This window comes from Podarcis muralis, chromosome 3 (genome assembly GCF_964188315.1).
Source record: "Podarcis muralis chromosome 3, rPodMur119.hap1.1, whole genome shotgun sequence".
Lineage (NCBI taxonomy): Eukaryota > Metazoa > Chordata > Lepidosauria > Squamata > Lacertidae > Podarcis > Podarcis muralis.
Window position 1 is genome coordinate 49,339,443 of NC_135657.1, and position 21,890 is coordinate 49,361,332.

A 21,890-nucleotide genomic window follows, 5' to 3' on the forward strand; every position below is an offset into this window, starting at 1 on the left:
CACGTGGCCAGTGTGACAAGCTGCATCTGGCGAGCCAGCGCAGCACACGGAACACCGTTTACCTTCCCGCTGGTAAGCGGTCCCTATTTATCTACTTGCACCCGAAGGTGCTTTCGAACTGCTAGGTTGGCAGGCGCTGGGACCGAACGACGGGAGCGCACCCCGCCGCGGGGATTCGAACCGCCGACCATGCGATCGGCAAGTCCTAGGCACTGAGGTTTAACCCACAGCGCCACCCGCGTCCCTGAAGATATAGAAGAAGGCATGAAATAGGACTTAGTGTTTGTATCATTAGCATCTGGTTTTAGTTCCCAACTCCTAAGCACGGGGTAAGAGAGAAAGTTAATTTAAATACATGTTTAAGGTCTAGCCCTGTATTGTGATGAGGCTGTTTCTGCAGTTCACTCCAAAATTATATTCTTTAACCCAGCTTGAGCAAAACCATAGTCTCCCTTGGACTTGATTTTTTTTCCCTTGGATATAACTGCTGTTAAATAAAACAGGAGTGTGACCCACTGATTCTACTGCTGTGCTTTGTTAGTGTTTCATTTTAAGCTGCTCTCCAGATTCTCATCCCAGAAAATATTGGCTTATCTAAAAAGCTGCAACCATCAAATTGAAAACATATGAAGCTCATAGATCACTGGCTCTCCCTCCCTGCTTTCCCCCACTGCTTCCGTACTGCAGGCTTTTACTGTATTTTAAATGAAAACTCCCTGAGATTAAAGCTGCTGTGAAGCCTCCTGTAATCACTTTTTCTGCTGGATTTATTCAGCCTAGACATGTTCCTTTTTGTGGAAAAGCAATAAACTTTCTCCCTCCCTCCCCCCCTCCCCTCCAGAAAAGGAGATTGGTTAAGGCTGCCAGATCAACATTTCAGAAGGAAGAGACACTGGAGTGCTCATCTTCTGGAGAGCTGTGTAAGGTTGGCTGCAATGCTTTCAGCATAGCTTTGGGGTTTAGGGGTGGGTGAAACAAATCAGTGGCAGAAGCCTGTAAACTCTTTTATTAGGAAGAGTCCTTACTTAGACACTGCAGTATCAAGGCTTCATTTGCTTGTGCAAAAGAGCAGTCCATCACCTTAGACCAGGGATGAGGAATCTGTGACCCTCCAGATGTTATTGAACTCCAACTCCTATCAGTCCAAACCTACATGGCCAATGGACCAGCAATATCTAGAGGAAGTGTGGAGAACCTTGGGTCCTCCAGATGTTGCTGAACTACAATTCCCATCATCCCCAGCTATCGGCCATGCTTGATTTGGCTGACAGAAGTTGTCGTTCAGCAACATCAAGAGGACCAAAGGTTCCCCGGCACTCATCTAGAGGGACATAGGTTCCTCATCCTTGACCAGACTGAGCCAGAGCCATCTTTCCTATTGGGCTTACTGGCGCATTGTGCCAGGGCGCTGGCCTCTCAGGGGCACCCCAGTGAGTGGGGGAGCTGTGTGGCTCTGCCGGTGGCCTCCCCTTTCCCTGCATGCCCACTAGCTGTGCCCCATCAACCATATGGCTGGTGGTCCTGCAGCTTCCTTCCCAAGCCTCTGGGGGGATCAATGGGGGGGGGGGGGCCTGGAGGGATCTTGATATGCCTGATATGCTTAAGATGGCCCTGGACTGAGCTTTCCTATTACTGCAGCTTAAACATATATTTTTCAATGGAATCAATTCACACATTCCATTGCAAGTCTTCAGTTGATAAATCAAGTGATTCCTATTTATGTGTGAATCCTTCCTTGGCCTAAGAGCCACCTCATGTAAAATACTTCCTTTATCAAAGTTGTTTCAGTGTGGGAAAGTACTCGAATCATGCTGTACATAAGGGAAAACAGAATCATATATTCATCACATTTGGAAGAGATTTCATTGGTGTAGGAAATCAGTCTTGTGCAATCTCAAATTCCCATCTTGACATATGTGGCATTCAGAAGACCTATTTATTTGGTTAAATTCTAATCCCTTGTTCAAAAATTGACTTTCAATGATTTCACCAAAATCCAAAATGCCTTGTTTCTTGCTGTCTTTCTGCTGGGTGAGGGAGAGCAAGACATTGGGATTTACTTCTGAGCCAGTTGTATGGTGACAACCTTACACATTTTTTAACTTTCAGAAATCCTGTTTTTCAGCTACAGTTTCCCATCCACCCCTGTCTCTAATGAGGCAGATCTAGATTAGAGATTGAAAAATGCCGCACTGTCTCACCCCTGCAAATTTCATCCTTGTTCAGTAATGTCTGTGTGTGAGAGGGAGGGATTAAGGCCACACTATTACTCAACTACCCTAATTTGTTTGTTTGTTTTTTTAAAAAGTCTGCTCTTTAAAAAAGCGCACAATTTTAAAGGAGAGAGCTGTGCCATATTTCAAAAAGTAAAATTTCCAACACCCACAAAGTTGTTGAGCATTTTTTAAAAGAAAATTGTTGACTTTTGGGGAGAGATCTTCCCTAAAAGTAGTAGTTTTAAGCTTTTGGAGTTGTTTCCACTGCTTTTTCCATCGCGTTGCCATACACCTGGGTTTTCCCTGACATTTTGTCAATTCGGCAAAGGTAAAAAAGGTAAGGTAAAGGACCCCTGGACAGTAAGGTCCAATCAAAGGTGATTATGGGGTTGCGGCGCCCATCTTGCTTTCAGGCCGAGGGAGCAGGCATTTGTCCACAGACAGCTTTCCTTGTCATGTGGCCAGCATGACGAAACCGCTTCTGGCACAACGGGACACCGTGATGGAAACCAGAGTGCACGGAAACACCGTTTACCTTCCCGCCGCCGCAGTACCTATTTATCTACTTGCACTGGCATGCTTTCGGACTGCTAGGTTGGCAGGAGCTGGGACAGAACAACGGGAGCTCACTCTGTCATGGGGATTCGAACCGCCGACCTTCCAATTGGCAAGCCCAAGAGGCTCAGTGGTTTAGACCACCGTGCCACTTGCAATTATCACCCTGATGCCATTTTTACACTCGAAAACCAGGACAGGTCAGGAATTCTCCTGACCTATGGCAAGCCTGAGCATGCCTACACGGAAGGAAGCCCCCACGGAGTCCAGCAACGCATCCTTCCTAGCAGGTGTCATTGACTCAGGATCGCACCACGGCCACGTGGTGGTGGTGGGGCGGGGGGGGGGAGGGAATTGCGCGTGCATGCCCATGCTTGGGGAAAGCGGCGATCCACATTCTAGACCCCGGGTTGAACCTTCCCAGCCTGGGGGCGGGGCTTGCGGGAGGGAATGAATGAGCTCGAGCCGCAATTGGCTGCTCCGTCGGCTCGGCTCGCTCGGCGTTGGCTCTGCGTCTGCCCCGCGCCGGGGAGGGTGCTGAACTGCAGCTTGGCCGCGCGCGCCCCCCTCGGCCGCCGCAGCGCCTGCTCGGCTGCATTCGCTTGGCTAGCGGCGGAGGGAGAGGTTAGCGCCTGCCTGGGCTCCGCCTCGCTCGCTCTGGCGTGGCCTGTGGCTCGGACGGCGTCGGAAGATGCTCCTAGGGAGGCCAGCGCAGCAGCAGCGGCAGGGCGGCTGGGACCGCTGCCGGGTAGGCGAGAGGCTGCAAGCCGCCCTGGCCGGCCTCCAGGAGCTGCAGGTGCTGCGGGAGAAGCAGCGGGCGCTGGTGAGCGGGGCGCTGGCCGAGCAGCCGACGGCCGAAGGCAGGCAGGCGCGCAGCAAGGAGCGGCGCCTCGAAGCCACCCTGAGCGCCCTGAAGGAGCAACTGGTAAGGGGTCTCCCGCCGGCGAGGGGGTCTGGCCGCTGCGCCACAACTGCGGCGGGGGGCCAGGGGAGAGCGGGGAGCCCTTGATGGATCCAGGCGCCGGGGATCCTCCAGGGGTCCCTCCTTTGCATGCAGAAGCGCCCCCTCCTCCTCTTTCCAGGTAGGACCGGGACAGAATCCTGCCTGGAACTGCGGAGAGCTTCTGCCGGTCAGAGTAAGCCGTGCTAGGTTAGAATCCTAAAAGTTGGAAGGGACCTCGAGGATCATCTAATGCCGTGGTTCCCAACGAGGGGCGTTTTGATTTTTAAGGGGGGCAATTCGAGAATGAGTTATGAACAGTGACTGGCCTTTTAGGCATCCTCCACGTGAATCGGAGTTCACTTTTTGAATAATAAGAATTATATGTCGTGGGAGGGGGGCATCAGGATTTTAGAGATGCTATGGGGCATGCCCCCCCCCCAAAAAAGGTTTGGATCCACTGATGTAGTCCAGCCGCCTGCAATGCAGCTGGCTCATGCAGGGAATCGAACCCGCGACCTTGGCATTATCAGCATCATGCTCTAACCAACTGAACTATGAACCACGTTAATTGGACCGGTGCTCTGGCCAGGCCCCCACTCAGGTTACCAGACTCAGATTTATTCTATTTAAATCCTGTGGCGAGTGAATTTATTCTTACTAAATTGTTCCATTGCAGTTATAGAGCCATCAACAAGTCTATTATTTGCTGGCTGCATGATAGCAGAATTATTTCATTCATGCTTAGGCAAACTGTGCTTTAGGGGCTTTTTAGGGACAGCCTACATTGGCAAAGTAAATCTGTCCTGGAGCAGAGCCTCATTATGATCTGCCTTCCCCCTAACTATACACACACCCTAGTTGCACAATTTTAGAGCTGATCCCCTAATTTAGGGTTTTATCTATTTAATCTTTCCACTAGAGAATCTATGGAGGATGGTGGTTTGAAGGGTGATGACTGAGAGTGCACAAGTTAATTGAAAAGATCAATAAAAAAAGGTTCAAAGATTGTTGGGTACATCGTAAAATAGTAATGAATAGTTTGGTTTTTTAAAATGCAACATTCAGGGCTGTGTTGTTGCAAGGTCTGAGAAAGGGTATGTATACGTTTGATGTAAAGAATAACCGTTCTATGATAAGGAATAATTACTTAATTAAGGAATCAATCTCTTAAAATTACGGAATTAACAACCCTGAACCAGTCCGTGTTATCTTCTGCCTTAAATCTTAGATGTGTTTCAGATACTGCACTTTCCCAGTTACATTTGTAACATTTGTATTGACACAGTCTCCATAGGCAATTGTCACATTTGACAAACTTTCTTCCTTTTCGGATGTAACAGCTGAAGCTGCTCTAATAATACATTTCCATTAGTGGCTACATGTTTTGACTAGGCTCTTGTTGTCAGTGAGAAACTTCTTATGGGTAAGTGCACTTGGAGGCTGAATTGCCTTTGATCTGCTCCACCCATTACCTGATGTCTTATTATTTTGTTTTTTAAGCCTCAGCCTCTCAATCCATGGAAGTAAGTCCTATTGACTTATTTTATTGGAACTTCTGAGTAAGAACACTTCAGATCATCCTACACAGTCCTAAAAAACAATATTTTGCCATATCAGTTGCAAGGTTTCAATGAATAAATTCACTGAAATGTCAGGGAATCTGTGAAGAACAGATTTTTTAAAAAATAAAGCATATTCCTGAGTGTCTTAAGATTGGTATTTGAATAAATTCAAGAACTTGTTTTACTATTAACTGGAAATGTAGAGAGAAATTCACATCATACTGAAATAGCAGATCTGCAATGGCTGTGAATGGCATATTTCATCTTACCTTTGGAAGAAAAGGGGTGCAAAAGCTTTGCCACTAGAAGTATCATTTGACAGGCTGATTGGATGCTGCTCATTTAATATATTTCAGTCCACTTGGAAATATTACAAAATAATAAAAATGCAGCCATGATTTGCAAAGAGCAGCGATCTGGACCAACTTCCTAGACTGTGGATGGAATAATATATGGGAACCTTTGTCCCTCCAGATGTTGCTAAACTACAGTTCTCATCATCTGAGGGCAGGCTTATTGGAGCTCAGGAAGTTTTAGTTTAGCAACAGCTGGAGGGACTAAGGTTCTCCATACCTGATCTAGGGCCCATCCTTCTATACCATTGGCTATGCTGGCTGGGAATGTTAGAGTTTGTCTCCAACAACATCTAGAGGACCACACATTCTGCATCCCAGGCACACGATGACCAACTTATTCAAAGGAAGAAGCAAAAACAACACAAAGCAATTGCTATTTACTTTTCCTTCAGTTTAACAATGCAATTTCAACTGTGCTGTCTAACTGGGAATAGTGCAGAGAGAGTGGATAAATATCATTTTTATCTTTCAAAAGCTGGTTGGCAGTAGGCTCAGGAGAGAAAAGCACACATGTACTTCTTCACTCAATGTGTACGGTAATTACTTCATGGAATTGACTGTCACAAGATGTGGTGATGGCCGTTGGCTTAGAGATGACTTTCAAAACCCATCACCTGTTCTGATTACAACTAGCACAAACAACCGGTGTTGTAATAATAAAGACTAGAACAGCTCAGGAAATTTCTTCAGCATGATGATTCAGTGAAATATAGTGGTTAGAGCAGACTTTGGCAGCCAGGTGCCCTCAGCTGTTTTGAACCATAGCTCCCATCCAAAATACCCTACGGATGCCAGATGCGGCAGAGTGTTGAGTTTAGATGCAGGCAACCCAACTTTTCTCTCTGGTCTGCTTCACACATTATTTTGATACAGGTTTATGCCTAGGTATGGCAAAAGTGTACACCAAAAATTGTAAATAGTGGATATGGCCAAATCTGTTGCAAGCTATGCATCACACAAGTATATTTGTTGAAGAGTTGTAATCCACTGCAGTCAAGTAAACACCCAGTGGTAAATCTAAGTCTGTGCTTGCAGCCATTTGAGAATTTTGATCCAAGTATCTTATTTCTCAGCCTTGGGCGAAAAAAGCCTTGGGAAGGAAAGGACAGAATACAAATGTTGCACAGATAGGTAAAACAATATGATGCACATTGTGAAGGGTTCGCCACCCGCCTCCCCCCCGCCAAAAAAAAAGTTCCACAGTGAAAAAGCTCTGGCAGAAATCAAGTTTGCTTTGAGGCAAGCTTTCTGTCCAGACTCAAATGCAACAGTGAGTCAGACCAGAAGTATGAAAGCAAGCCCACCCATTTACAAGAGGACTTTCAGGTTTACTAGCTCATGTATGGTTCCTAGCTTTTTCCTTCAAGTATACCCTGTCTGAAGTCACACCTGCATAACTGAGCTTAACATGCTGCAGACCTAAAAATCTGAATGGCTTATTCATTGGTGAAGAGGCTAATAGTCATTAACTGGCACTACCTATTAAATTGATTAAATTTATATCCAACCCTTCCTCCCATAGGAATGTAAAAGTACATTAGAGGCTTTCTGGCACACTAACTTCTTGCCACACTACATTGTGCTGGGTTTCAAATATATCTCTCTATACCATGGGTAGGCAGCCTAAGGCCCGGGGGCTGAATCCGGCCCAATCGCATTCTAAATCCAGCCCGCGGACGGTGCAGGAATCAGCGTGTTTTTACATGAGTAGAATGTGTCCTTTTATTTAAAATGCATCTCTGGGTTATTTGTGGGGCATAGGAATTTTGTTCATTATTATTTTTTTCAAAATATAGTCCTGCCCCCCACAAGATCTGAGGGACAGTGGACCGGCCCCCTGCTGAAAAAGCTGACCCCTGCTATATTTCTGGAAGAAAAATTGTTGCCATGCTGCAGTTTGCACGGCTGCCAACAGGTGGCCACACCAACTATGGCCTGAGAACAGAACAGCAAGCTGCCTAGCCAAGCTGCTGAGGAAGTAATACTGTGTGAAGGAGGACAGGAGGCACTTTTCTGAAGCCTCACCCTGCCCGCCCCCCCTTCCATTCAATATCACTGGAGCAGCGTTCAAAGGAGGCTGGCAAGTGCTTCAGAGAGTGGTTTGGCAAAGCTGCTCTCTAAAGTGCCTCCCCCATCGAGCATCACTGTTTAAAGGAGGGAGGGAGGAGCTTTAGAGAGCCTGTAGGTATATGTATTCTGTATGAAATACTTTTCTGTGTTAGACTTCTGTGTTAGAAAACTTCCAGCAGTCATGTGGGTCCTTTGGGTAAGCCACAAGTTAACACCTTGTAATTTATTTGCTCGAAACCAGTCTGAATGACTGCTGGAAGAGTCGCCATGTTTTTCACTACTCATGCAAAAAGGTCTCATGTTACACCAAAACATGGCCGAATCTTAATTGTCTGCAAAACACCTCCTCCATGCCACCATAAACTATTACAAAGTGCACACGTGGTTTCCTGCCCCCCCCCCCGATCAACTGTTTCTCTTCGCCCGCACCTTGCACTTTGTTTAGCTTTGGTTTTGCTCAATATCCAGCTTGATGCATTGTTCTTCTTAATAAGTCCAAAGCTTGCTTCCATCTTTGTGACTTTTCAGTGAGCCCTAATATAGTTTAGCAATGTTTATTTTTGCATCCGTTGCCCTCCAAATTAAAACAAGCATGTGAGGGGGAAAATTTTTTGCAACTCCTACATCCAGTGTTGAAATAGATGGCATGATCAAAAGAGGAAAGTGATTGAATTTGTGTGACATCAACTTCTTTTTTTAAACCCCTGTGCATTTTTTGTGTGAGTGTATGGATTGGCAAATATATATTAGGACTGGAATTCGTTTCTGGGGTGGGGGAATAATGCAATCAAAATGTTATAGACTTTAATCTCTCCAGTACTGGCAATTACACACTTCAGTAAACTCTGAGTTAATTCTGATCTCCCCTGCCCCCTCCTCCTTATTGGTGTTAGACTTGGCCATCAGTTATCAATCAGGTGTGAAAACACAAAGGGTATTCACTAACTGTAGGCAGCTTTATCAGAAGGCATCTCAGAGTGAAAATTGGCTTTAACCTTCAGGGGCTGCTTAAGCCCCACTTGTGAAACATTGCAGCAAGCATATCTTGATTAGAGTCAAAATGGCAGCACAAGTCTACTGCCAACCACTTGATTACCTGTCATTGATAATGTTAACTAATGACTCCACTTTATTTTATGGAAGCCCAAAGAGAATATGATTTAAAACATTTATGGCTTGCTCAAGCCCACAGGTTAATAGGAACACCCAGTGACCTCTGACCAAAGCAATCCATTCCTATTTGACACATGTGCTTTGTGCTGTAAGAGCTCATTTGTATGTGTGTTTTGTTCCCAGCAAGACTTGAAAATGGAGGATTAGCTTATCAAGATATGGCAGACACTTGACCGGGGTTTAAAACAGGGTAAAAAAGAGAGTCCATGGTGTTCCCCTTTTTATTAGGAGAGGCAGAGCTTTCTCTGCATTGGTCATAAGGAATGGGTTGAGTCATTTTATCATAGGAATAGTAGCATGAAGTGGTTGGGGAGGAAACTGCTGCATTCTTTGCTATCCAAACCAATTTTGACATAGCTAATGGATGTGTAAATGGTATCTTTTCACTAATGTGCATTCAGCCCATCCAGAGTGCTTGTTTACTCAGAAGTTCCACTAAGTTCAGAGGTACTTCCTTCAACAGGATCTAGAGCAGGCACCCCCAAACTTGGCCCTCCAGCTGTTTGGGGACTACAATTCCCAACATCCCTGACCACTGGTCCTGTTAGCTAGGGATGATGGGAGTTGTAGTCCCCAAACAGCTGGAGGGCCAAGTTTGGGGGTGCCTGATCTAAGCTGCAGCTGGAAAAAGGCACTCCTTGCCACTGAGGCCACCTAGGCTGGATCAAGGAGCCTGAGTTAAGGGCCTGCTCTTTCAAAGGGAGTGTGACCTTGTCCAAGTCAGGCCATCTCCTCACCTCCCAGACTTGAAAACTTAAAGATGCCTCCCATCTTTTTATGGGTTCTGTTTCGGTTTATTGGCCTTCATCTGATTCCAGCCCATTGCTGCCTCCAAGTATCTGTCAAGAGCGCGAGCAGCCTCTGCTGATTCAGATGGAAAGCAGAGCTAAAGCTGGGGTCATCAGTGTACTGATGACACCCCACTCCAAATCCCCTGATGACAGTTCCCAACTGCACACAGGGTCTCGCTACACATCAACAGGAACTCATCTGCTTCTTCAATGGCATGATGGAGATAGTCTTCATCTTTTTTTTCTCTTTGCTGCCCTGCAAAGCATTCTAGGACAAATCCTCTTCATCCTCCGCCCCAAGCTGCAAAACATAGTCATGCCATAAGATTTTATCTTTGGTATCATCAGTATACTGATTGCACCTCACTCCAAATGCCCCGGTGACAACTCGCAGCAGGTTAATATAGATGTTCAATAACAGGGGTGACAAAATGGAGTCCCATGGGCTGCTGTGTTTCCATTCCTACTGCAGGGCAGATCCCAGCAGTTGACAATGGAGGGCTACTGTTAAGCACCATGGGAACTGACCTTGCAGTGTCACACAGGAATCCATCCCCAATGCATGCTTGACTCATGGAGCTGATGCATAAGGATAACATGACTAATAGTATCAAAAGCTGTTGCTGTGAGGTAGAGGTGAATCAACAGAGTCACACTTCTCCTGCCTATCTTTTGGCAGAGGTCATCATGTGTCTGAGGTCAGGGAAACCAAGTCATTTACACTTCCATATCCAGGTATGATGCTGATGTGAAATGACAACCCCAGTGTTAGAAACTGAGATATGAAAGCTAGGAGCTTAAATGGCACCATAAACCTAGGTTATGGATGCAACAACAGAATGTCTAGGTGAGCTTTTTCATGACGAGAATTGTTGTTGTTGTTTAGTCATTTAGTCGTATCCGACTCTTCGTGACCCCATGGACCAGAGCACGCCAGGTACTCCTGTCTTCCACTACCTCCCACAGTTTGGTCAAATTCATACTGCTAGCTTCAAGAACACTGTCCAACCATCTCGTCCTCTGTCATCCCCTTCTCCTTGTGCCCTCCATCTTTCCCAACATCAGGGTCTTTTCCAGGGAGTCTTCTCTTCACATGAAGTGGCCAAAGTATTGGAGCCTCAGCTTCAGGATCTGTCCTTCTAGTGAGCACTCAGGGCTGACTTCCTTCAAAATGGATAGGTTTGATCTTCTTGCAGTCCATGGGACTCTCAAGAGTCTCTCCTCCAGCACCATAATTCAAAAGCATCGATTCTTCGATCAGCCTTCTTTATGGTCCAGCAACATAACACATAACAAGAATACAAAGCTTAAAATGAATGAACTGCAGCTAAAATATTATGTTCATTTTTCACATGGTCTAGTCCTTTCCCTACCCACCCCCACCCCCGAATATTTAACAACAGTTGTTCAACACTTCTGTGTAGAGGGAAGAAAGCTGAATCACTGTCTCCTTCAAAGCAAATTGCACTTTCCCCTCTCACTGCAAGACATTAGTCTAGCTTGTGTTGATGGAACAATTGTCATAGTGCTACGATGAATTCCTCCCATTGATCTGTGGTGATTCCCTTATGGCAGGCATGTCCAACTCCCAAGAGTTCTACTCCCACTATAAAAAAACTGGCAGTGGTCTACTCTTTGGATTGACCAAAGTTGGTGTACTTTTGGGGGGAGCCTTCATCAAAGTTGAGTTTTTTGGAGGAAGCCAAAGTTGTTGAGCCATTTTTATCATCATCATCATTATTGGGCGATCAATCTGGATCATAGGATCGAGCAGGGTTGCCCCACGATTGACCAGTAGATCTCAACCAATCGGTTGAACGTGCCCACCTTATGGGATTTCCAAAATATTTCCTCTGATATTGGCCTACATGTTGCGTAAGAGTCCCACAGATTTCGCACCTTGACTGTTTAAGTGTACCAGCTAATGCGATTTGCACAAATTTCTCCTTAGCAAAATTCCACTGGGGGCTAGCAGACTCCAGGATCATCGTAAAGAATATCAAAGACCCAGATGAGTGATTGTAAGCAAACTTTGGTCTTTAGCAGTTGGGAGTTAATGGGAAGCATTGAGTCTCCCAGCAACATGAGACCCACCTCACTCCCCATAGTAGGAGACAATGGGAAAAGAGGAAAGGGTTAACCAGGCAAATATAAATCATTTTCTGTTGGTTAAAGTGCTGTAAAATTACAAACAGATCCTGGAGGTGCAATAAATTATCTTTGAATACCTGAGAGCCTTGTTGAACGCTTTGTGGCCTCTCTGCCATTAATCAGAAACCACAAAGGGAGGGATTGGCTGGCAAAACATTAATCATTAAGCAATTAATTCCAGCCATGAAAACAAAACTCTCTGACTTCCTGAACGGGTGAGGCTAAGGGAAGCATAAAGTGTTTCCTCCACCACCCTCCATGCAGGAAATTCAGAAAGGTAATGCGCAAGTATTAAATTGGCATCTTTCTATTTCAAATGTGAATGATAACTGTCCCGTGTTTGAAATTTAATGAATCCGAACATTTTTGGAACAAGTTTTGTAGTGGACACAATACCTTGTAGTAAGGACACTTTGGGAAGCTGTGCCTCGTGTACAACTGTCTGTGGGTGCTGAGAGAAGTATAGCATAACTTCATATTATATTGGTAAAACTAAGATTGAAGTCCACCAGATGTGTGGCAAAGTCCTCTTTGCTTCTTGTGGCTTGGGACAGATGACCAAACCAATGGGGCCTCTCCCTGAGGGATGGGATCTCAAGCTCTGTACAGATGCTACCACCATGTGAAGTTGGGCTGCTTTCACTGGACTCTCCTCCAAGATCCCCGTCCATGCTGACTCCGCCATCAGGCCTTCTGGTGTGGGCTCACACCAACCAGCACAATGATGGGGCTTCACATCACTCCTTCTCCTTTTCATCAGCTGGTTTGTATGGGGAGGGGGAGATATGCATCCATTGCACTGGTGGATGGTCTAGGGCAGGCATGGCCAAACTTGGCCCTCCAGATGTTTTGGGACTACAACTCCCATCATCCCTAGCTAACAGAACCAGTGGTCAGGGATGATGGGAATTGTATCCCAAAACATCTGGAGGGCCAAGTTTGGCCATGCCTGGTCTAGGACGTAGGAAGAGAGATTGCAGCCTTTCTTATCAGCACCACCTCAGTAATTTGTTATTTTTTAATTGCTGCTACAACAGCCAAATTGCTGGGGTTCACCAGAAAACACTTGAGGGAGGATGGGGCCCATGGCCTTTAAGTTAGCTGTCTCCACCAACACACACACACACACTAGGTCTTAGTCATAAGAACGGAAACATAAGACAAGCCTGCTGGATCAGGCCAGTGACCCATCTAGTCCAGTATCCTGTTCTCACAGTGGCCAACTAGATGCCTGTGGAAGGCTCACAAGCGGGATCTGAGCACAGCAGGCTCTATGGGATAGCAGCGTGCTACTGAAATGGCAACGCTTTTAACAATTCTATTCCGGAACTGTAAATCAAGAATGTGTCCATGTTTGAATGTACTTTGGGCGTCAAAAGACACTTTAAAACTTATTTGTTTTTCAAGAAGTCAGTACGTGCAGAGTGTTATTTTGTGTTACAAAGTATTTTATCTAGAAATTTATTAAGTCAGTGTAATTGGACGTAATGCCATTTTGGCCCGTTGGCTTTATGAGCCTGCTCTATACCTCTTTTGAAGTCGCCGAAAATCGCCCCGTTGCATTTTGCTGGGAATTAAAAGGGCTCCAAGGTGTTCAGATGAGGAAAAGACAAGTTAATCCATGGGTCTGAAATTAACAGAATGTTTAGTGAGGCAAATAATAGGTTGCTGGGCTTTGCACATACTGTGCTTTAGGCTCACTCTCACCAGCCTAAGCTGAGATCCAAAATACTTGTTAAGAATGCAGCCAGGACTTCCCCTTTCAAACCCCCAGCCTTTTATGCTGCCCCAGAGGTTGCTGCCTGGAGTGGCTTGATAGGGGGCTGCCATATACTGAGTCAGACCAATGGTCCCTCTAGCTCAGTATTGTCTGCACTGGACTGACAGCAGCTCTCCTGGGTTTCAGCCAGGGAGTCCTTCCCATCCCTACTGGAGAATAAACTGGATGCTTCCCATAGGCATCTGGTGGATTTTGCATGATAGTTTCTCCCCAGGGAGGTTCACCTTCCCCATTGCATATCTTTAGGCGCCAGGCTTCTCTATAACCAGACCTTTGGCTAGTTCAACAATCTATGAATTTTAAGGTGTGTTTGTAGGAAGGGAGTTTATTGGTTTGTTATTTTTCGGTATATATTTTGTGCTCTCGTTTTGTATTTTTATTTTGTGAACTGCCCTGGGTTCTTCAGATGAAGGAAAGTGTACACAGTTAATGACTAAATAAAACAAATAAGTAGTTCGACTTATAACATGATGTCATAGGGTGGAGAGCAGGAGTGGTGGGACTGATCCATTTTTGGTGGAAGTCACATAAAATCTTATTTGGAATTCAGAAGCCCCCTGTGGACATGTAGAAGCTGCTCTTGGAGTGTTCTGGGAGCTCACACCAGACCAGTGTTTTCAAAGTGGTCTTTTAGAGGAAATTTGGGACATGCATTCAATGGCCAGAATTTAAGCAAATAACAGTGCAATCACTGTTTAAAAGTGAGTCTCTTCGAGTTCAGTGAGACTTATTCTTAGGAAAGTGCATGTAAAATTGAAGCCTAATAAGCTGTTTTAATGGACTGTTGTATTTTTTAAAATAATGCTTTTGTTTCTACCAGTTTTAAAATATCACTTACCCCCAAATCTTCGCAATATGATGGAATACGACTTTAAATAGTATACATTTACATAAATATATAAAATACAATTTGCTTCCATATCTGCAAAGATTATGCAGTTCTGTCAACCAAGTTGGTTTCTCACTCCATTCACACGTGTTCTAATCCTTTCATTCTAGTATGATTACCTTTGCATTGCTTACTCTAGTGCAGGTGTAGCCAATGTTCTGCTCTCCAGATGTTGATGAACTGCAGCTCCCACCATCCCTGATTATTAGCCTGGGTTGCTGGGAGTTGCTGTCCAACAGCATGTGGAAAGCACCACGTTGGCTTTCCTTGCTCTAGTGTAGTGCTTCCGAAACTTGGGTCTCCAGCTGTTCCTGGACTACAGTTCCCTTAATCCATGACCACTGGTCCTGCTAGCTAGGGATGATGGGAGTTGTAGTCCAAAAACTGCGGGAGACCCAAGTTTCAGAAACACTGCTCTAGTGTGTCTAGTTTGTTTAGGGTATGAGATCTTCCATGTGGCCATTCTGTGTGTATTGTTCCTCTGAAGACGGGCTTAACCCTGAAAGATGACACAATTTGGTCTGGTCCCTTAGAACTTGTCTGAAAGTGTTCTTTTTCACTCTCCCATTGCTAACAGTCACGTCTGAGGAGACAAGATGTTGGGTTGAAAGGCCACCTGGATCAGCTGGACCAACAAATTAGTGAACTGAAGTTGGATGTTGGCAAGACCTCCATTGAGTATCTTGACAGTGACAGCAGACCCAGCTCAGGTAATGTGAGAATTGACAGCTCAGGTAATGTGAGAATTGAAGGACATCTATGTAGTTATTATTTAAACAACACTCTAGATTTTCCACAGAAGACTGACCCTTCTGTAAAAAGAAAAACATGGGAGTGCTTCATTTGGGTTCAGGGTCATGCTGTACATGTGTTCTCTGTAATCCAGAAAATGTCCTCTTTATCTCCTCACAGGCTTTTATGATCTGAGTGATGGCGGCTCCTGCTCCCTGTCCAATTCCTGTACATCAGTCTTCAGTGAATCCGTCTCTTCTTCTCATGCCAGCCTCTTGCCAAGTTCCCAGCACCCCAAGACCCGTCTCAGCATCTTTGATTACCGCCCCAAATCTGCGGATGAAACCACAGTACACAACCAGTTCCAACAGCAGGGAGCCTACATCAGTGATGAATGCCGAATCAAAGCTTGCCCTGATGTTTCAGGAACTCCTACCAGGTCCAGGCCAAGGCCTGTTTCCACAGGTAACTACACACACATCCCATTAAAGCTTTCATATCACCTTGCATCTCCTCAGGCTTGATGGTGCTTTCCAGTTCAGTTGCATCACACATTTATATGGGAGGCATCAAGAGTTAATAGGACAAGTAATGTAAAGCATGAGTGAAACCATCCCTTAGCTGGTCTAAATTATTTTAACCCATCTTAATCATTCCTGTAGAATAAGGAAAGCTCATTTTCCGGTGTGTGTGTACATGTGTACACACACACACATAGAGGGAGAGAGAGAGAGATGGAAGTCTAATATTGTGTTTCAATTTTTTCTGAAAGAACTTATTTGTGAGGACCATAATGGTGGGTGTAAGATGTAACGAGCTCTTGGGCATGTGTATCTTTCTACCAGTGGGGTGCCTGAGGCCCTATTTAGATGTTTTATTAAGGACTCAGGAATCAGCTTTATAGCAAAGGAAGTGTTCAAGAAGCGAAATAAAGTTTAGCACTGCCAAGTTTGGGTGCAATAAGATTTTGAGAGCTCCTCTCATTGCCCAGTAAAAATACTCAAGAGAAAAATGAGAAGAGGTTTTAGTCTTTGGTGTCTTGAGAAAGACTTTCATTCTTACGTTGTTGACTACCTTTTTATAATTCTGTCCTCTTACCAGGTGACCTTGAAAGACTCACCTTGGCAGATGCAGGATACCCTAAAGTAACTGACCCCAAATCCTTTCCTCTGCTTTCCCCCGGAGGGGAAATCCAGTTCTTCTGTGTGGACCCCAAATACCAGAGTGACTTGGTCTCCAAAAGCGGCAACGAAGTGTATCCTTACCCTAGCCCTCTTCACGCTGTGGCTTTACAAAGTCCACTTTTTTCCCTGGCTGGGCCCCCGTCAGAAAAAGAGGCTCACCCCTTGCCGAACAAAGTTGCCCCTCACGCTGTTGGGCCCAGTTTGATTAGGACACTGCCCGTTGCGGAGTCCAGGCCAGGAGGTTACATCAACAAACTGCTCCAGCTGACACGCTCGAGAGGAAACAATCAGGCGGACGCCGGTGAGAGGTGTCCAACAAAGAGCCAGCCATTCACAATGCTCCAGAGGCTCATTATAATCCCCAGCCCTGGCGGAGTGAAAATTAACAGCAGTGGCAGCCAGATGGAAAAACAAGGGAGCTCGCTGCATGGTAACAAAGTGGAGGGGAAGCTGCGGAGGGGAATGCCTGAAGGGGAATGTGCCAAACAGCAGGGGACTCAGCACAGTGCAAATGTTGAGCAGGCAGCTGCCCCGGCCCATGCAGAGTCTCCGCTGGCTGTGAATGGCTGCTACTCTGCCAGTTCGTCAGCAAGGGATTCTCCTCTGACCGAAGCCGGAGAAAGCAGCCTGGAACGCAGCTCTTCTAGCTCCCAACTCGGAACGGAGGATTCTAGCCTGAGCCCCACAAACACGAATGTCGCCCCAACCAAGAAATCTCACAAGAAACCTGTCAAGGCAGGAGGCCATGACCTGGTGCCTCAGGGTGGCTTTGTTCATGCCAAGTTTGTCCCCGCAGAATCCCACCAAGTCAGGGTCAGGTTTGCCAACTCTAAAATGAAGCCTGTGAAGGTGAAGAGGAGAAGCAGTGAGAAAGTGCCGAGGCCTGGGAAGCAGGCTTTCTTTGTGGAGAAGCCAAGGGGACTCCACCATGTTGCTGCCAGGCTGCCCGTTGAGTGGAGTCTGCCTCAGAGGCAGCTGAGAGGAAGGAACCTCATGAGGAGGCCTACTTTTGCTGGGGAAGCTACAGGGAGGTCTTGTTCGGAGTCCAGCCTGTACCCTGTGCCGTTCAGACTCCCTCAAGTACCCTCTGGGCCTGAACTCTACCAGGCCAACGCCTTGTATTCTCTCGAAGCGGCCTACATAGACACCACCAACAAGAAAAAGCAGCGTAAGTGGCAGTCTACGGTGGAAATCTCGACGAAAACCCAAGTGGCCAGCCTTTCGAGCGGCTTTGCCTTGGGGCCACCAAGGCAGGCGGCGCGGAGAGCGGGGATTACGCGCTCTGTCACAATGAGGGCCCGTTCCAAGAACCGCCACCCCTTTCGCCCTGGTGCATATGCCAGAAGTGAGTCCGATCACTCTGAATACTCTGCAGAGTGTGCCTCCCTTTTCCACTCCACCATTGCGGAGACCAGTGAAGGGGAAGTCAGTGACTATACAGCCAACCGCTTTGGGGACAGCGAGTCCAGCGAAAGCGATTCAGAGGGCAGCAGCAATGGCAGCAGCCTGACTCTTGACTACGACGATGAGCATGAACTGGTCTGGCCAGATTCTTCTCCCAGGCAGCCAGCAGCTGTTCCGACTTCGTCCAAGTCTCTTCCGCCAATGCCCAAACTCTGTCGCATCAAAGCTTCAAAGGCCCTCAAGAAGAAGATTAGGAGATTCCAACCGGCCTCTCTGAAAGTGATGACCATGGTTTGAAGTGAGAGGGAGCATCTGTTTTGGCAGCTGCCTCTGTTTGCAAAACAAAGGAGGGGATTGAGACTTAAAAGGATTCTGTTAAATGAAATGTGATGAAATCCCTAGATCGCTGGGCAAAGGACCTTTTCTTATGTGCTAATGCCTTTATGGATGACACTGCTACTCTTTACCTCTTTCTGGTTTTTTTCCTTTGTGTGTGCGCGTATGTGACTTGATAGCCCGCCCCATTCTGATAGAGATGAAGGGTTTAGATGAGATGCCCCCCTCAAACGAATCCTGTCTGATAGATATTTTGGGAAGTAGATGTGCCACCTGCAACACATGGAAGATTTCCCAAAGTTGCCAGCGGAGAAGGGGAGAGAGCATTACAGTGGTACCTCTAGTTACGAACTTAATTTGTTCCGGAGGTCTGTTCTTAACTAGAGGCGTGCTTTTGCTAATGGGGCTTCTTGCTGCTGCTGCACCACGAGCACACAATTTCAGTTCTCATCCTGAGGTAAAGTTCTCAACTTGAGGTAACTCTTACAGGTTAGCGGAGTTTGTAACCTGAAGCGTTTGTAACCTGAGCCGTTTGTAACTTGAGGTACCACTGTATTAGTAAAGATGGCACAGCAGCTTCCTCTTCTTTTTGCTGAAGATCAGTTTTATTTTCAAGGGGATCTCCTAACAGTTCAGAAGCACTCACTATACTGGCCTTTCCCAGCCTTGCATGCCCACCAGATGTTTCAAACTTCAACTCCCAGCATCCCTTATCATTGGCCATGCTTACTTCGGCTGATGGGAGTTGTAGTCCAAAACATCAGGAGGGCAACAGGTTGGGGAAGTCTGCATTACATGGTCACAGCTCTTTCCCCATAGCCATCCATTGCTAATATTGCTTACTCAGTACCTCATCCATTTTTCTTTAAGATATGCCTGTGGTAGCCAATCTGGTGCCCTTGGACTACAAATCCCATCATCCCTGACCATTGCCTAGGCAGATGTGAGTTGTAATCCAGCATGTAAGGCACCATGTTGGCTATCACTTAAACATGGGGGTTAGGGTCAGGAAAAAAGTATGTTGGTCAGAGGAATGTGCCAGTATTGCTATTTCCCATTTACAAATTCAACAGATTCAGCAAAATATATAACCCTGACCATAACAGCTGTAATCTTTTTCTATTAAGATGTTTGTGTGAGTGTTTTTAAAAAGTATATCTATGTGGGTCAACTGCATTCCGAACACTGTGTCACACACAGCACGTTAATCGCTGCTGTGGCTGAGAGCATAGCATCTCTCCTCTGATTTATTGCAGGCTCAATAAATGCTATGATGATCCACTACTCTAAACAGCTGTCTGGTTTCCTTGTGTTTAAAAGGTAGGGGTGTCATTTAACTATTTTTTAAAAAACATATTCTGAAAGGAAAAGCATACTTGAGAGTTATTTTTCTTCTTCACGCACAGAACTCCTGACTATGGCTGCGATTGTGAACACACTTGCCTGGAGGTATGTCTCACTGAACTCAGTGGGACTTACTTCCGAGTAGACATGTCTAGGGTCGCATTGTAAGTGACCGGAGGAAAACTACCCCATGTTGATTACAACTTCATTCACCTATTGCACAGCTGAAGCAGCGTGGCCAAGGTATTAAATGAGTTGGGGGCTGTATGGCAAAGCACACCTCTTGGTCCATAACTAGCTGGTGCCATTAGTGCCCCTGCTGCCCCTACCAGCTGGCTTGTATGAAGGAAGGGGAAGGGCCATAGCTCAGTGGTAGAGCATCTGCTTCGCATGTCAAAGGTCCCGGGTTCAATCCCAGGCATCTCCCAAGTAGGGCTGGGGTAGAATCCTGTGTGAAATCCTGGAGAGCCACTATTGTGTAGAGTAGACGATAGTGAGGTAGATGAACCAATCGTCTTAAGTATAAGGCAGTTTCCAATGCCCCCAGAAGCAGCTTGGACAGAAGACAAAATTCCTTCTGCATGCAGAACTCCCTGCGACAGGAGGCTGTCATGGCAATCAAGCTAGGTTGACCTTACATGAGGATTAGGTAAATTCATGGAGGAGGAGAGGGTTATGGATGACCACTAGCTAGGATGGGTGTGTTGTCTGGGAACCATAGGAGAGGAGAGTCCTCTGGTGCTCAAATCCTGCTTGCTGGTTTCCCACAGGCGTCTGGTGGGCCACTGTGATAAGTCTAGGGCAGCAGCTGGCCTGCTGTCCCCCACTGACATGTGCTCCTGGTCCTCAGTACCCTGCCCCATAGCCCTCCATCTGGGGACAATGGAGGGTGACCCCTTCCTCCTCTGGTTTCTGTGGTGGCTGGATTAGTTGCCCCAGTTTACATCTGTCATACAGAAAAAGACCAGCACAGAACTGGGGTGCTGAAGTGTTCTAATACGTAGCCAGTGTGGTGCAGTGGTTAAGAGTCTCAGACTGGGACCTGGGAGAGACCAAGGTTTGAATCCCCACTCAGCTAGGAACTCACTGGGCAACCTTGGGCCTGGGCTAGTCATTCAATCCCTGCCTAACCTACCACGCTGTAGCCATGATTATTTGAAAATTTAAACCATCGGTGGAAAACCTTTTTCACCCGACAGGCAATATCTCTTGAGAAACATTTCAGGAGCCACGTACCCAAAGTGGTATGGCTGAGCAGAAGTGGCCAAGGCAATAAATTATTTTTTCCTGCTTACAGTAGGCTAGTTTCCACACACACCTCACTGTCCTCCATCTAGTCAACAAAGAAGCATGATCAGAGTTCAAGGACACACACAAAAAGAAAGAATTGCAACATTTAATAATATAAAATACCTTTTTGATATTTCATAAAATGGACAGTAGGAATGGCTAAGTTTGCCATAGGTGACTGTGGAATATGCTGTAGCAGCAGAAGAAGAGTTGATGTGGTGAAATGAAAGGCCTTCTTTGCACAGAAATACACCCGGCTCTTGCCAGAAGCAGAGAAGAAAGGTCTTTGGACCCTTCTGAGAGAAGTTCTGTGGTCATTCTGGGCAAAGGTCAAAAAACTGGAATGGTTATGGTTCTTTGGTTCTGCATCAAGGCAAAACTACATGTTACACAGTAGATCTGTGCTGGGGCAAGGGATCACTTTCTTCCCATCCTAATTTCCAAATCAAACTTGGCTCACTCTGGGCTAGGCTGCAACTATTTGGTTAGGGAAACTATGAGAGGAGGAAAGGCTACACAAACATGATTCCCAATCCAGCCCTGCTCCTATAGATTAGTTAACATTTGCTCCATGTAAATTTATGGAAAGCATTATTAAAGGGAGAGTTTGTATGTATAAACAAGGATGTCTTCCAGATGTTGTTGTATCCTGAACACTTTTCTGGGAACTGAATCTCCTAGATCAGTGGGTCCACACAACCCACCCAGGGGGTCCATGGCACCAACCACATAACAAAAGCTACCATAGAAATATCAAAAATTTCAAAAGTAGGGGGTCCATGGCTTGGGCTTTTGAAAAACGGGGGGTCCACAGTACAAAGCAATTTGGGAATCACGGTCCTAGATTTCAGATGGGTAGCTATGTTTGTTTGCTACAGTCAAAAGTTTGAAAGGACTTCGACACCTTAAAGACTGACACATTTCTTGGCTTAAGATTTTGTAGACTACAAAATCTTTATAGACTACAAGATGGGGGACACCTGGCTTGAGAGCAGTACATGTGAAAAGGATCTAGGAGTCTTGGTTGACCACAAACTTGACATGAGCCAACAGTGTGACGCGGCAGCTAAAGAAGCCAATGCAATTCTGGGCTGCATCAATAGGAGTATAGCAT

At 46.0% G+C, this 21,890-nt stretch overlaps 1 protein-coding gene across 1 annotated transcript; it reads left to right on the top strand.

Moving 5' to 3' along the window:
* Window positions 1–3,363: 3,363 nt before the first annotated feature.
* DACT2 (dishevelled binding antagonist of beta catenin 2) lies at window positions 3,364–19,433 on the top strand. The gene is made up of 4 exons (XM_028723926.2): window positions 3,364–3,696; window positions 15,064–15,196; window positions 15,399–15,683; window positions 16,320–19,433. The coding sequence occupies exons 1-4, from the start codon at window positions 3,463–3,465 to the stop codon at window positions 18,101–18,103; spliced, it is 2,436 nt and encodes an 811-aa protein (XP_028579759.2). The 5' UTR covers window positions 3,364–3,462; the 3' UTR covers window positions 18,104–19,433.
* The last annotated feature ends 2,457 nt before the right edge of the window (window positions 19,434–21,890 follow it).

What these genes read in the sequence shown, in the direction of transcription:
- DACT2 (XM_028723926.2), top strand. Translation starts at nt 3,463, where the DNA reads ATGCTCCTAGGGAGGCCAGCGCAGCAGCAGCGGCAGGGCGGCTGGGAC. An exon ending in GCGCCCTGAAGGAGCAACTG is followed by an intron (nt 3,697 to 15,063) that starts GTAAGGGGTCTC and finishes CATTGCTAACAG; the next exon opens with TCACGTCTGAGGAGACAAGA. An exon ending in GCCAAGGCCTGTTTCCACAG is followed by an intron (nt 15,684 to 16,319) that starts GTAACTACACAC and finishes TCCTCTTACCAG; the next exon opens with GTGACCTTGAAAGACTCACC.